We start from the raw sequence: 14,388 nt of genomic DNA, 5'->3' as shown, positions 1-14,388 counted from the left end.
AGATTATTTGAGCCATTCGCCACTACCACTAGGAGTACAGCGAAAAAATGATAAAATTATTATGGAATTTTTTACGTTTGGTCTACCATGAGTTTCTATCGAATTTGTTTTCATATTATTTTTTTGTACGAGTTTCTTATACTTGCAGGTATCGTGTAAAAAACTGAAAGAAACACATTCTATTAATTTCCAAGGTGGCACAAGAGCCCAACAAAAAGTTATAAATTTTTTTCTCATTTTTTTGTATACGCGTATTTGCGTATCGGCGGAAAACTCATCATTTTCCAAGCCTGGTGGCCTTACAAGGCTTGACAAATTTATTGTAATCGTGTATAGTAGTGATAGAAACGTATTCTATCAATTTCCAAGGTGGCACAAGTGCCCAAAAAAAAGTTATAAATTTTTTCCTGATTTTTTTGTATACGCGTATTTGCGTATCGGCGGAAAACTCATTATTTTCCAAGCCTGGCGGCCTGTCACGGCTTGGAAAACTTGTAGGTATCGTGTATAGAAGTGATAGAAACACATTTTAATAATTTTAAAGGTGGCACAAGAGCCGAAAAATAAGTTATAAATTTTTATTCTATTTTTTCGTATACGCGTATATACGTATCTACGGAAAATTTTTCGTTTTCCCGGCCTGACGACTTTTGACGGCTTTAAAAAGTTGCAGGGATTGCGAATGGGAGAATCGCAACTATATGTAGCGTTTTTCGAATGGATCAGGACAAAAAAAAAAATTTTTAGCCCCGGGGCCCCTCAGGTCTGATTCGTCCCTGGTGAGGCTGCTCTGGCGTGGGGCTAGTTTCAGCTCCATGGGTTTAAAATTTTTTTAATGAGCTTGCATCAGCCAGAAAACTATAGATTTTGTTGTACTTCTCGCATCGATGACTTCAATGAATTTTTTAAGCCGTGAAAAGCAGCCAGGCCTTAAAAATTGAGAGTTTTCTGCGGATACGCGTATCAGTGCATAGAAAAAATATCAGGAAAAAAATCATAACTTTTTTTCAGGCTCTTGTGCAACCAAAAAAACGAATGAAATATATCTCTGTTATATCAACTGATCATCTCTATTAGTTTTTTAAGCTGTGAAAGGCTGCCAGGCCCTAAAAATTTTCCGCGAATACAATTTTCATTAATGTTAGAACATTGAACAAGTACTTTTCATTTAATTTTTCTATGTAACTTTAATTCGTGTACGCTTATTCCGTGTGCTGATGTTATAGAAGTGGAAGTGCATGTTTTTTAATGTTAATTTAAAAATAGAGAAGCTTAGAATTTGTCATGTGAATTTGTTTTATCCGTATAATGCAGGTCTACAATATGGATTCCGATGACATCAGGAGACAGTCCATTAGCCAAGCTCTCTGGGAATACTTCGAAAAAAAATGTGGGTATATTCCCATGGCAATTTTGAAAAGAGCACTTAAGGACAAGTATAGAGCAAATCAATTAGCCATCCGAAAAGTAACAAAACAGATGTTAGAGAAAGATGGATATATAATCACGTATATAAGAACAGAGCTTGAGTCCCGAGGAGATTGTACGATATTATGGTCCAAAATACTGTCAGAATCCAGCTAATTTTACTTTCGAAGATGACGAGCTAGATGCCCTTGAACTCGCCATTCAAAAAATAATCAGCGAAAAAAATTTTTTTTCCGAATACAGCGTCATAGTTGATAGAATTTCCAAAGAAGCACTGAGGCATCATCAATTATTGAATCGTCGAAAAAAAAAAATTACCGTTAGCACCACCGATAATGCTAACGAAAGCTCGGGTTCGAGTATATCTAATGGGACAATTATAAATAATATTAAACAAAATTACGAGGAAGTCGAAGGAAAATTGAAGAACGCCATCAATACAATCAATACAGCGCAGGGTAATGACGCAAATCAATTTTCAAACGTTTTTAAGTTGAAAATCGAATTCAATGTCAAAAGCGTCAACTACGAAGCAAATATTGATTGCCCTACTTGCAACAAACAACTCCTAGTTGCTAAAACGCCAGCGGGCTATTGGATGTTAGGGAATGTAACTCGACATTTTCGGAGCCATTTGCCAAAATCCAATGATACCAAAAAGGCAAATAAAAAAGCAAGTAAAAAAAGGGACAGCAAAAACCTAGGTGAAAAAATAAATGAAAATCAACTGAAGGATTTAGAAAATGACTGCTTTCAAAATCAAAGCTCTTCTCAGGAGTCAAACCTCCAGTCAGACTTTGAGTCAAACTCAACAGGCAAAAAAAAAAAAGAAAACAAGCTCTTACATCAGACCTACCTAATAAAGAGGGAAGTTATGAATCGAATTCACTGACAGATGAGACAGATTCACACACAATCAATCGAAATGGAGGGATGTATTTTTGTAAGTATTTTCATTTAAAAAACTATCTACTTCCTACGTTCATAACAGTTAGTATGTAGCAGAACGGTTGCACGAATAATACATGTATATTAAAAAATCTTGTCAACAGATGATTTGTTAGGATTACAAAATTCTCGACTAACTGGGAATGATGTTACAAAAACAAGCGCCGGGTGTCAACTTTGTAAGGATGGTGAAACTGGAGGTAACTTAAAATTTTCAATTAAAAATGGTTACGGTTGTCTAATATTTCAGCTAAGTATTATGTATGTGGAAATAAATTTTTTTCTTACTCTAATATAATTTATTATTTTGTATATCTCTTGAAGCTTTCTAGTGTTGGAAAGAATCAAGAATTACCATTGATATTACTTATAAGAAAGTCTGATGATAAGGCGTGATTTAAAACGTAAATTACGTTTAAATCGCATTAAATCGCACTTAAATCACAGTAAAACCATGTAAATCACAAAAAAAAATTCGCTATGCGTTGTAAAAGGAAAAAAAATGTCATTTTTAATATTTCAATTCTAAAACACAAAGAAAAAAATTTCTCATTTCGTACGTGTCTTGAAACTACCTGACGTTAGGAACAATTATGTCTTACCATTAATTTTTGATTTGATTTTATTTGAAAAATAAGTAAAAAATATTTTAATTGATCAAATGCTTTAGTCCCTTTTACGCTTAAATTGTAATGATCGCAGTATCTCATCCTTAAATCGCAGTAAAAACAATATAAACGGAATAAATTTACGCAAACTTTTATGAAAGTGGTAATGAATTTTTTTCTTACTCGTTCCAATTTTTGACGTTATAAATTTAATTTATTATTTCGTATATCTTACGACTTCCCTTTCTTTAAGTATAACACCGGTTAATTTGTGGTAGTAACAATCGGCTAAGAATATTATCTGTACCGAGGAAACTCTAAGATTAGGAACCAACATACAAACAATGATTGTGTTTATATGTCGGAGGGCGGGTTCGTGGCCCTGTGTAAAAGAGCGAAATTGCTCAAATTGCCGATTATATACAATACTTAAAAATATTTATTATCAAGTTTCAAAATTTATCTGTTGAATAATCAATTAATTCCTGCACCACATACAGCAATTGTTTATTGATTATTACTTTATTGAATTCTCCTGAATATTTCCTTAATTTAATTAATTTAATAATGTAATATCTTTTTTAACTTATTCAATATTTTTCTAATCTAATATCTTTTTTATTTTATTCCTGTCCCTTTTTTGGGTCCAGATAATATTCTCAGTTTATTAAACGATTTGAAATCTTAACAGCTATTTTTCTAGTTTTTATCTTAAACTATAAAAAGGAACTCGCAATTTTATGTGGAGGGGAAGGTTTGCTTAAATAAGTACAATCAATTTATTTTTAATTATCTTATATTTATTCAATCATATGATTCTAAGGAAATTATATCTTAAATTTTTTCATGTATTGATAGTATTTAAGTGAACGCAATTTTTTACGTAAATAATAAAAAACAATATATAATATACTCGACAATTTACTTAAAATTTATCCGCCTTTTTAATAGAAAATTCTACAAAAATAACAATTTGAATTTTCCCTCCTTAGTATCTCTGCTTGAACACGTTAGGTTAGGCTAATGCGAATTTTTATTACAACCACGGAAAGTTAGTGTTAGGTACCTATCCGATCAAGTCACGTAAGGTTAGGTCGTTCTCAGGGCCCTTGGGTGTCTTGAGCACTGCTCAAGTCGTCAACCCAGGAACTTCGCCTAAGAACGTGATCGCTAACCCTAGTGCCTCGACTACTTGGGGATGCGTCGTCTCCACGCTTAAAGCGGTCGAGCACCGAAAGTCCAAGTAGGTGCCGGTTAGTGGAAATGTTACCTTGGTGATGGTGTACACACTTACTTTTCAGCTATCGGCCTTCGTACTTCGTCTCTTTCTCTCTTCGTCTCTTTCTCTCCTTTCGTGCTCGTCGCGGTATTGTACCGGTGCACGAGAAAGTTCCAGGTCTGGGTGAGCAACGGATATACCGCGTCCCAGGTTCGCTGGAAGATGGACTGCCTTTGCATTGCGCAATGGTGCCTTTTATGCTAACGTTATTTCCTTTTGAGTAGCAGGTTTTCCCGCGCTCTAGCGTTTTCTTAACGTACTAGACGCACATTCCCCGCGCGCGGCGTTCAAATTTGAATTTTCAAATAGGAATTTTTTATAAAATGAAATATATGTATATATAGAAAAAATGTGTACTATTGAATTGTCTATTAGACGGATTTTTTATTACAAGAAAATATAATAAATAGAAGAATATAAATATAAATGTAAAGCGTGTATTATAAATTCTAGGTAATAGAAGTGCCCCCTTGCATCTGCCCCCTCTAATTTGTGAAAATAAAAAAAAAATTTTCTTTGAACAAATTAGGTTTGAGGAATAAGTTTTGTTAGTTATTATTAACATCATTTCCTTTTAGATGTCTCATTTTTTTAACCAGCAGGAACTTTTTCTTTAGAGGTAATGGGCTCCTTTCCGAGGCACGTTTGCAAAAGAATTTTCTTTCTATGGTTACATAATTTATACAGGATTGTCCTTTTTAGTTTATACCGATTATATTCCTGTCCATTTATTATGTTTTGTTTGGTTATGTGCCATTTTTCATCGTTTGATCGTACGTTAGATGTCGATTTTGATTGTTCAGGTATATTATCGTTTGGTTTTCTTGCCAATATTTTTAATGTATTGAAATCCTCGGTACTTTTTCGGTCCTTTTGATTGATGTGTCGGTTTAACGAAATGGCTACCACGGTTTTACTCCTCTTGATTGATGATGTTTTAAAACTGTAATCCAATATATACGAAGGAAATTGGTGTAATATCGAAACGATTGCTAATACTTTGATCTCTGTGGTAGAATAATTTTTCTCTGCCCCCTGTATTGATCTATTTGCAACGTATATTCCTCTTTCATTACCATCGCATGAGATGGCTCTGAGTGCGATTTTACTAGGATTTATTTTTACTTCAGCCTTGGATTGTTTCTTAGCTTCAAGAAAAATTTTACCAATAAATCTACATGTTGGAAACTTAATTACCGGAAGAGTAGGGAAAATTTTCCGTGCGTCGTTATTTTTCTCATAAATGTATTCAAATGTACTTGGTAATTTACTCCCCGTATCTATTAATGCCTCCAGCTTAACCCTTTGAATTTCAAAATTTATTTCCGGGCATACAAAAGCTTTATTGGTCAACAGATTTTCGCTGTGTGGTTCTTCTAGCAGTGTGTGTCTTAAATCTTCGAATACTGTATGTATTTCTGGTTTGACTACTGAACAACTTTTTATTTGATTTTTATGGCAAATTGAGTAGGAATGGCATGCATTTGTAACAATGTTAGACTTATTCTCCTCAGTCACTTTTTTTTCAAGCTGGTTATCAAATGGAACCAAAACTGTATATGTATGGGGTATCAAACATTCTTGGGCCTTGATAAGTAGATTCCCTTGATTAATGTTAATTTTCGACATTATTTTTAAATTTTTATTTCCATGTAGTAGCGTGGTAGTGTGTAAGGTGTTTATGTTATTTTTTTGTTCGGACTTGGATTCATAATTTTTTAATATACTTGTCTTTGTAATGCCCCCTCTGATCGTTGTATCCCATGAAGTATAGGTTTGATAATCTTTAGGGGTTTGGGATACAACGTCTATTCGTTTTCCTGATTTGGGATCTCTTCAATTAAATTTATTTGAGTTCCCTGGGTCCCTCGATTGTATGAGCTACTTTGTGGTCTTTCTACGTATGGTCGATTGGAACTATTATTTTTGTTGTTGGTTTGTTGGCCTGAGTTCGTATTTCGGTTTAAGGTGGTATTACTTGTATTGTTACCGCGGTCACGCCAATTGCTATTGGGTGGGTTTGGTGTTGAGGCTCGGAGTTGGTGGTGTTGAGGAAGTTGCTATGATTCCGCGTAGGGCTTGAGTTTATTTGTCTCCCAGAATCTATGTATGAATTTTCTCGAATCGTAATCGAGCTATTTAACGCGCCTACTGCATCCATAGAATCTAAGAGTTTTATGAGATCGTCAATTTTGTTAATTCCCCGAAGAATTATAGACTGTTGTATGACTTCGTCAAAATGATTTGCGAATTTCTCAACGGCCTCCGCTTCAGTGGGTGGTGCTGATAACATTTTCACGTAACTATACAAATTTAACACGTATTCACTACGGCTCATATTATTTGTGGCTTCGTATGCATTCCATTCGAGCGCTCGACGAACTTTAGCTTGTACCGTTGCGTTCCAATATTTATTCAAAAATAAAGTTTCAAAATCAATCATGGAATTTATTCTTTCTTCGATGTGCTCAAAACAATCAAGTGCCGGGCCTTTTAATGCTTGAGATAATACTAATTTAATCGTGTCAGTTTCTATGGAAGTTATTTCAATGTAAGTTTTTAAGGCTTTAAGGAATTTGATTGGTCGATCACTTGCAGCTGCGCTAAAAGTGGGTAAATCTACTTTCAATTGAGAAACTCCTCTGCCTTGTACGTTATTTAATTTTCGGGTGATGATCGATTCCACGTCTTTTTTGTGTTGGGCGATAGCCTCGTATATGCGATCATCTTCCTGTTCTAAATTGACTATGGCTTGTGTTTGTGCCGTGACTGTTTGATTGAGTTTTTGGAATGTTTGTGTTGTTTTCCCTATGTTTAGTGCGAGTTGATCGAATTGTTTATTTAAGTTATCGAGTATTTCTGATTGTCTGATAAGTTCTGCCTGACGTTGTGCGTTTTTAGTACGTATTTGATTTTGTGTTTGTGTGAGTCGTTCTATATGGGTCTCCAGTGTATCGTACGTATGTGTAAGTCGCATCGATTGTTCTTTCAGTGTGTTCGTTTGTGTGATGACTTTATTTACTTTGTCAATAATTTGTTCCGAATTATTCTCGGGGTTGAGAGGTAGGATTTCAGCCATTAGCTGCTTTTGGACCCCTATGACCTCGAAAATATTTCCATCATTTCCACCCACTGTATTTGGCTGAGGTGACTCCTCTAATGGAAAAATTCCACTTAAGTTATCTTCGTTTTCCCCGTGGATCTGAGCGGTTACTTGTTGTGTTTCTTCATTATTGCCCCCTCGTCGTGTTTTAACCATTTTTAAGGGGAACAAATAATACAAAACTTTTAATAAAATTTAATAATGTGTTTATTTATAATATAATACAAGCCAAAGTGGTACTAAACTTTTCTGTGACTTTATGATCACTTTTCAAATTCTCTACCGATTCAAATTCGTTTGGAAAATCCCGTAGTGCTCGATAATTCGGGAGTTTTTTATAAATATGTGTAATTTCCAAATCAAGGAAGGTAAAGTATCTGTTAAAATTACAATCAGTTAAATAAAATTTGTTGAGTTCGTTGGTTATTTGGGTAAGGTCTTTTTGTCGAACTAATTTTAATTTATTTATTTTTCTGTTAATAGTATCTATGACTGGCTCAAGGGAATATATGTGTGTGATTTGTGCTTCGAGTTCTAGTAGTTGTTGTTTTTGTGTAGCGTTTTCTCTCTCGAGCTCCTCAATTCGTCGCACTATTGCCTGATAATGGAGCCCAGAGTACGCAGTTGGCTTATTATTCGCCTTGGATTTTGGCATCTACAACATATTGCGGGGAAACTAATATAAATTTTTTTTGCACTTATTTAAACACTCCCTCTTACAATTGCGAGTCCCACCAGGGGTACCATTTACGACTTCCCTTTCTTTGAGTATAACCCCGGTTAATTTGTGGTAGTAGCAATCGGCTAAGAATATTATCTGTACCAAGGAAACTCTAAGATTAGGAACCAACATACAAACAATGATTGTGTTTATATGTCGGAGGGCGGGTTCGTGGCCCTGTGTAAAAGAGCGAAATTGCTCAAATTGCCGATTATATACAATACTTAAAAATATTTATTATCAAGTTTCAAAATTTATCTGTTGAATAATCAATTAATTCCTGCACCATATACAGCAATTGTTTATTGATTATTACTTTATTGAATTCTCCTGAATATTTCCTTAATTTAATTAATTTAATAATGTAATATCTTTTTTAACTTATTCAATATTTTTCTAATCTAATATCTTTTTTATTTTATTCCTGTCCCTTTTTTGGGTCCAGATAATATTCTCAGTTTATTAAACGATTTCAAATCTTAACAGCTATTTTTCTAGTTTTTATCTTAAACTATAAAAAGGAACTCGCAATCTTATGTGGAGGGGAAGGTTTGCTTAAATAAGTACAATCAATTTATTTTTAATTATCTTATATTTATTCAATCATATGATTCTAAGGAAATTATATCTTAAATTTTTTCATGTATTGATTGTATTTGAGTGAACGCAATTTTTTACGTAAATAATAAAAAACAATATATAATATACTCGACAATTTACTTAAAATTTATCCGCCTTTTTAATAGAAAATTCTACAAAAATAACAATTTGAATTTTCCCTCCTTAGTATCTCTGCTTGAACACGTTAGGTTAGGCTAATGCGAATTTTCATTACAACCGCGGAAAGTTAGTGTTAGGTACCTATCCGATCAAGTCACGTAAGGTTAGGTCGTTCTCAGGGCCCTTGGGTGTCTTGAGCACTGCTCAAGTCGTCAACCCAGGAACTTCGCCTAAGAACGTGATCGCTAACCTTAGTGCCTCGACTACTTGGGGATGCGTCGTCTCCACGCTTAAAGCGGTCGAGCACCGAAAGTCCAAGTAGGTGCCGGTTAGTGGAAATGTTACCTTGGTGATGGTGTACACACTTACTTTTCAGCTATCGGCCTTCGTACTTCGTCTCTTTCTCTCTTCGTCTCTTTCTCTCCTTTCGTGCTCGTCGCGGTATTGTACCGGTGCACGGGAAAGTTCCAGGTCTGGGTGAGCAACGGATATACCGCGTCCCAGGTTCGCTGGAAGATGGACTGCCTTTGCATTGCGCAATGGTGCCTTTTATGCTAACGTTATTTCCTTTTGAGTAGCAGGTTTTCCCGCGCTCTAGCGTTTTTTTAACGTACTAGACGCACATTCCCCGCGCGCGGCGTTCAAATTTGAATTTTCAAATAGGAATTTTTTATAAAATGAAATATATGTATATATAGAAAAAATGTGTACTATTGAATTGTCTATTAGACGGATTTTTTATTACAAGAAAATATAATAAATAGAAGAATATAAATATAAATGTAAAGCGTGTATTATAAATTCTAGGTAATAGAAGTGCCCCCTTGCAGTATTTTGAATTATAAGGCGTTTTGTATGGGTGAATCGCATGCTAACATGACTGTGTGCTGTGCGTACATTCATGCCTAATCATTACCGATTATCTTTGAATTACGGACTGTGGTTGGATTTATCTTTAAAATTATATACATTTCGTGTATATAGAGTATCTAGGTCGTTTAATTATGTTTAAAAAAAATTTTTTTTTTCATCGTGATTTAAAGATGATTTAAAGATTTAACTGCGATTTAAAGCATCGGAACAGTGATTTAAATCGCTTAAATCACGTGGGTAGCCCCTCGTTTTTACCAACTAAAGTCCAGAAAAATAATAAGTTTCATACATTTTTTTCCAACTAAAAAGCCCTTATGTAACTCCTGTATTTTCAAATAATTTAAAGTGATTTAATATGGATAATTACTCACTACTAATGCCACTCAATGGAGATGATCTATCTGCGCATGAATAAATGTGTCATGTGCTAACCGATAACGTAATAAAATATATTGTGTTAAATAAGAAAATTCGAGCACTTTTTCACTTACTTGGGAGTTATAAATTGATTTTAGAAATTGCGTTATTGAAAATCAAATTTCAATCAATAGATACATTCACTTTTTTTTGTACCATAAGTATTGCAGTTTTCTTTATTAGAAAAAAAAAATTTCGTAAGATGTACGTAACAAACAATAAAAAATTGTATTGAAAAATTTAATCCATGTTTTTGCTTTTGTAATATTAGTATCTATTTCAGATAAAGCGATTTTTCAACTTGTTGTTTATTAATTTTTTTATATTCAGGTGCTTCAATTAGAAGTTGTATCAAAGATTGTGATGATTTTGTTTCGTTTTTTGTTTATCTGGTGGTGAATATTACCAGTAAAAGCACCGAATCGTAACTATTGTCCTGGTTGGCTGCGCACCAGGTGCGAACTTTAATTTTTCTACTGAGGAAGCAGTAAACGTCCAAAAAAAAAAAAAAATGCCCAAAGTAGAAAACAATGCATTTCGACCCATGTGGTACGCAAATTACCACTTATGCGTCCAAAGGGCACGATTGTTGTACGTTTGTGCCTGACTTGCGAACTACGTTTTTTTTAACTGAAGGGCACAAAACAACATTTTTCCTCCTTCGGGGATAAACGTTACGCTCGGAGGGACGGAACATTTATTTCTGCGCATGACCAATAAGGTGTAAATGTCCCTATTATGACCACAAATTTCATCACACTTGTTTCTTTAATTTTTTTTTCTTAATTCCAAGCTTCAATGGTAACAAATACATGAATTTTCATGTTCCATGAATAGGGACATTTACTAAAGAACGGATTAATGTATCCCAGGACGCAGAGCCATATAAATGCTCGAAAGACGAACTAGTAGTTTTCGTTACTGGTGATGTGCATCTCCTCCAGGTTGATCCAGTTCAGGGACGTTTGTGACCGCGGTGAATGGACGCACATCGGTCGCGGACGCTATTTTTCCTACGTTCCAACTTCAATCGTCCAAAAGTTGAGGAAAAAAAAAAAAAAAAAAAAAAAAAAAAAGAAAAAACAAAATCTGTGAGCTAGGAAATTTTTTTTAATGTCTTTATAATAATAATAATTACAACACGCCAAGCGCGTCTAGCACAACTAGTTGTAATAAATAATACAACATACTTTTACAGTTTTGGAACGATGGTTTTCATAATTGATTTCTCTTGGTATAGGGCAGTCTTTCACTAAATTATTAAAATTATAATTAGTATTAATGCATATTTAATATCTATGTTTTACAAATACAAAGGTGAACACTTTGGTGACGTCCTGGTACGTTATGGAGAGGAGTATCATGCTCTATTGAACTTTAAACTTGAAAAATCTTTGGGTTATATTATTAAGTGTCTAGATGGTGATGGTACACAAGGACCATGTTCCAAAAATATTAGTGCACATTGAACAAAGACTAGTTTTTCATTCATTTTTTTCTCGCGTAGGATTCTACGAGGAAAATTCACGAGGAATTATTTTCTTTGCCAAATTTCGCGTTCCTTGTGTATAAACTAATGACTTATATTTTACAGTGGTTTCTTATAACTTATGATATTGTATTGATCCCGGATTTCAATTCAAATTATTTGGTATTTCCGTTCTGATATCACTGCTATTATTTACGTCGTTAAAAAATAACTTATCTTAGTTGCTTTTTAGGCTCATCATTATTTCATTTTCTTATATATCTGTGGCTCTTCGGGTAAACTGACTGACTCCATTTTTAAAAAAATTGAGTCAAGACCAAAAAACCTATCCTTTTTTAGTGTTCTTTCGTCCAAACAAACTTTTGAAATGATTTAAGTTACCAATTTCTCGTAATCGGAGTAAAAACCTAAGCGATTAACTGCCATTTTCCCGGCCCAACCTAATAAGTGATGTCAAAAAATCGTTGGTGTAGAAAAAGGTGCCAAAATAATGGAAGAATATTGTATTTAGTAATTTTCACTTTTTTTACTACAGTGCTATCTTGCAATATTATGTAAATAGTCTACCACTCGATAACAACTAATTAGCAAGCAGAAATGGCATAGATTCTCGTGATTAAATACATCTTTTTATTGTTTGTATGGTTTGTCCACGAAGCCACAGATATATACATTTATAACTTCTATATAAAAAAAAAAAATACAAATTCAGTCGAACTCAAAAAACATGTATCCACGGTTGGACATTTGGTTATGCTTAATATGATGGTATTCTTGTGGAGTGTGACGTTACAAAATTTTTCAGTGAGTATCTGCATTATTTTAAAATTTTTTGCAGATCTTGAATTTTTTTCGACAATACTTATAAAATATATTAGTTATGGAAGTAAAAAGTACATAGATAAATCGGAAGAATCTAAAAGGGCTTAATAATTTTAACCCAACATCTAATACCCCATAAAAATTTAGGAAGCAGCTTCCAGATATGTACTACATGTCTAGCAGATGCCACAAATGCAATCTACAGAAGATATAATTTGTTTGAGGCTGAAAATCCAACCACATTTTCGGACTTAATTTTTTCTTATCTCGAATTCTGATTGTACGCAGCATTAAGCTTTGATCGTGAGTACGCCTGGTACTGTAGAAACTTTTCCCAACTCTCATTCGATATAAAATCTGATCGACTCAAATATTTTACCTCGTTATCATGTAAAAATTTCACTCTTTTGATAGCGCTATCTCCAGGGCAGAGTTTCCTGTAATAAATAATTATTTAAGTAAGATTACCCTAGTTTTTCACTAAAACTAAAATAGCCATTCCACACTATACCTTTCTTTACTGCTGTCATCAAAAAGAATTGGAGTGCCAGACCCATTTGCACAGAAATTCGTACTGCCTTTTGACTCTACTTTTTCAATCTTTAAACTTGAACTGTCAACTAAATTATCACTGTTATAACTTTGACTAGTGCTGTAATAATTACATGTTTCAGACTCATGAGTGAACAAATTTACATCATCGCTTTCACACTCTACTTTTTCATACTTAACACATATACTGGAATTTGAATTATCACTGTGGTGACTATTATTTGTGCTTTGGAAAGTACATGAATCTTTTTCCAACCATAATGTTGATCTTAAACTATAATCACTGTTAATTTCATCCTTACTCAAAATCTTTACACCATTTATTGCATCCTTATGACTGTTGTTGCTGTACGCGGCATTGTTGGAGCACTGCACGTCAGAGGACACTTTCAACACATCAGGACTAAGAACACATTCGTTTTTTTTCAGCACTGGCACTGACCCTGTAAGTAATCGTCGTCGTCGACGGCGCTCCTGAATAAATTCATCAGGAAAACATTTCTCACCAAAATGTACACTGCAAACACAAGAAGTTTTAAAGTTAGGTTGAAACGTAAGTCTCAAAGATTTGACCCACTGTTGCCTAGTAACTTCATCTTTTGGAAAGCTGTAATAAACAAAAGCAAAAAATTATTTGACTATATTTTCATTCTATTTAATAAATGGGTCCAAGGCTCAGTTACAACAGAGTACAATTGTATGGTAGTTATACTTCATTTAAAGGTTACCATTAAAAGTATAAGCACACACATATACTTACAAATGAAAACTACGATCACAAACGGTGTTTGCTTTTGTGCCACAAACCAGGCATTTCTTTGGCATTTTATTCTTTTTTTTTTCAACTCCTTATATATACTTGAAATAAATACGTTTTAACAAAAATACTAGTGTTTTGGTCTGATGCAAGGTTTCTTTGTTGACATATTGTCAGAGAATATAGAATATATCTCTAAAGGCCTGGGGCCAGGGCAGGCCTTTTCTTGTTTCCAACTTTTGAGGCACATAAATTTAGTTAGGTACCCCATAAGGCAGGTGGCGTTAGCGTTGGAGGTAGTAGATTCGTTCACCGTTCACCTTACAATCCAGGGACGGTCGGGGACAGTAGATTCGTTCACCTTTTACAATCCAGGGACGGTCGGGGACAGTGTGGGCGAGTCGGAGACGAAAGTGAACAAGTGCTCTTCTCCGATCTCCGATCGTCCGCAATCGTCCCTGACCGTACGCGATGCGCAGTTGTACACGTTAGGTTAGGTTAATGCTGTATGTAAACAATAGTTTGTAAATAAAGAAGTGCAAATACAAACAAGTTTGTTTACTTTTTGCATTAACCTAACCTAACGTGTACAACTGCGCATCGCGTACGGTCAGGGACGATCGTGGACGATTGGAGAAGAGCACTTGTTCACTTTCGTCTCCGACTCGCCC

At 34.4% G+C, this 14,388-nt stretch overlaps 1 protein-coding gene across 1 annotated transcript; it reads right to left on the bottom strand.

The window, feature by feature from the left end:
• Window positions 1-11,300: 11,300 nt before the first annotated feature.
• LOC106637978 (uncharacterized) lies at window positions 11,301-13,937 on the bottom strand. Its single transcript, XM_014350974.2, has 3 exons — window positions 13,721-13,937; window positions 12,920-13,567; window positions 11,301-12,845 (listed from the first exon to the last, which is right to left on the bottom strand). Exons 1-3 carry the CDS (start codon window positions 13,783-13,785, stop codon window positions 12,671-12,673), a joined length of 888 nt encoding a protein of 295 aa, XP_014206460.2. The 5' UTR covers window positions 13,786-13,937; the 3' UTR covers window positions 11,301-12,670.
• Window positions 13,938-14,388: the final 451 nt, after the last annotated feature.

Source organism: Copidosoma floridanum, unplaced genomic scaffold (genome assembly GCF_036245765.1).
Source record: "Copidosoma floridanum isolate Cflo_tuat_1 unplaced genomic scaffold, Cflo_Japanese_pri ptg000013l, whole genome shotgun sequence".
Taxonomy (NCBI): Eukaryota; Metazoa; Arthropoda; class Insecta; order Hymenoptera; family Encyrtidae; genus Copidosoma; species Copidosoma floridanum.
The sequence above is the reverse complement of the archived record's forward strand: the minus strand, read 5'-3'. Positions and strand labels throughout refer to the sequence as shown.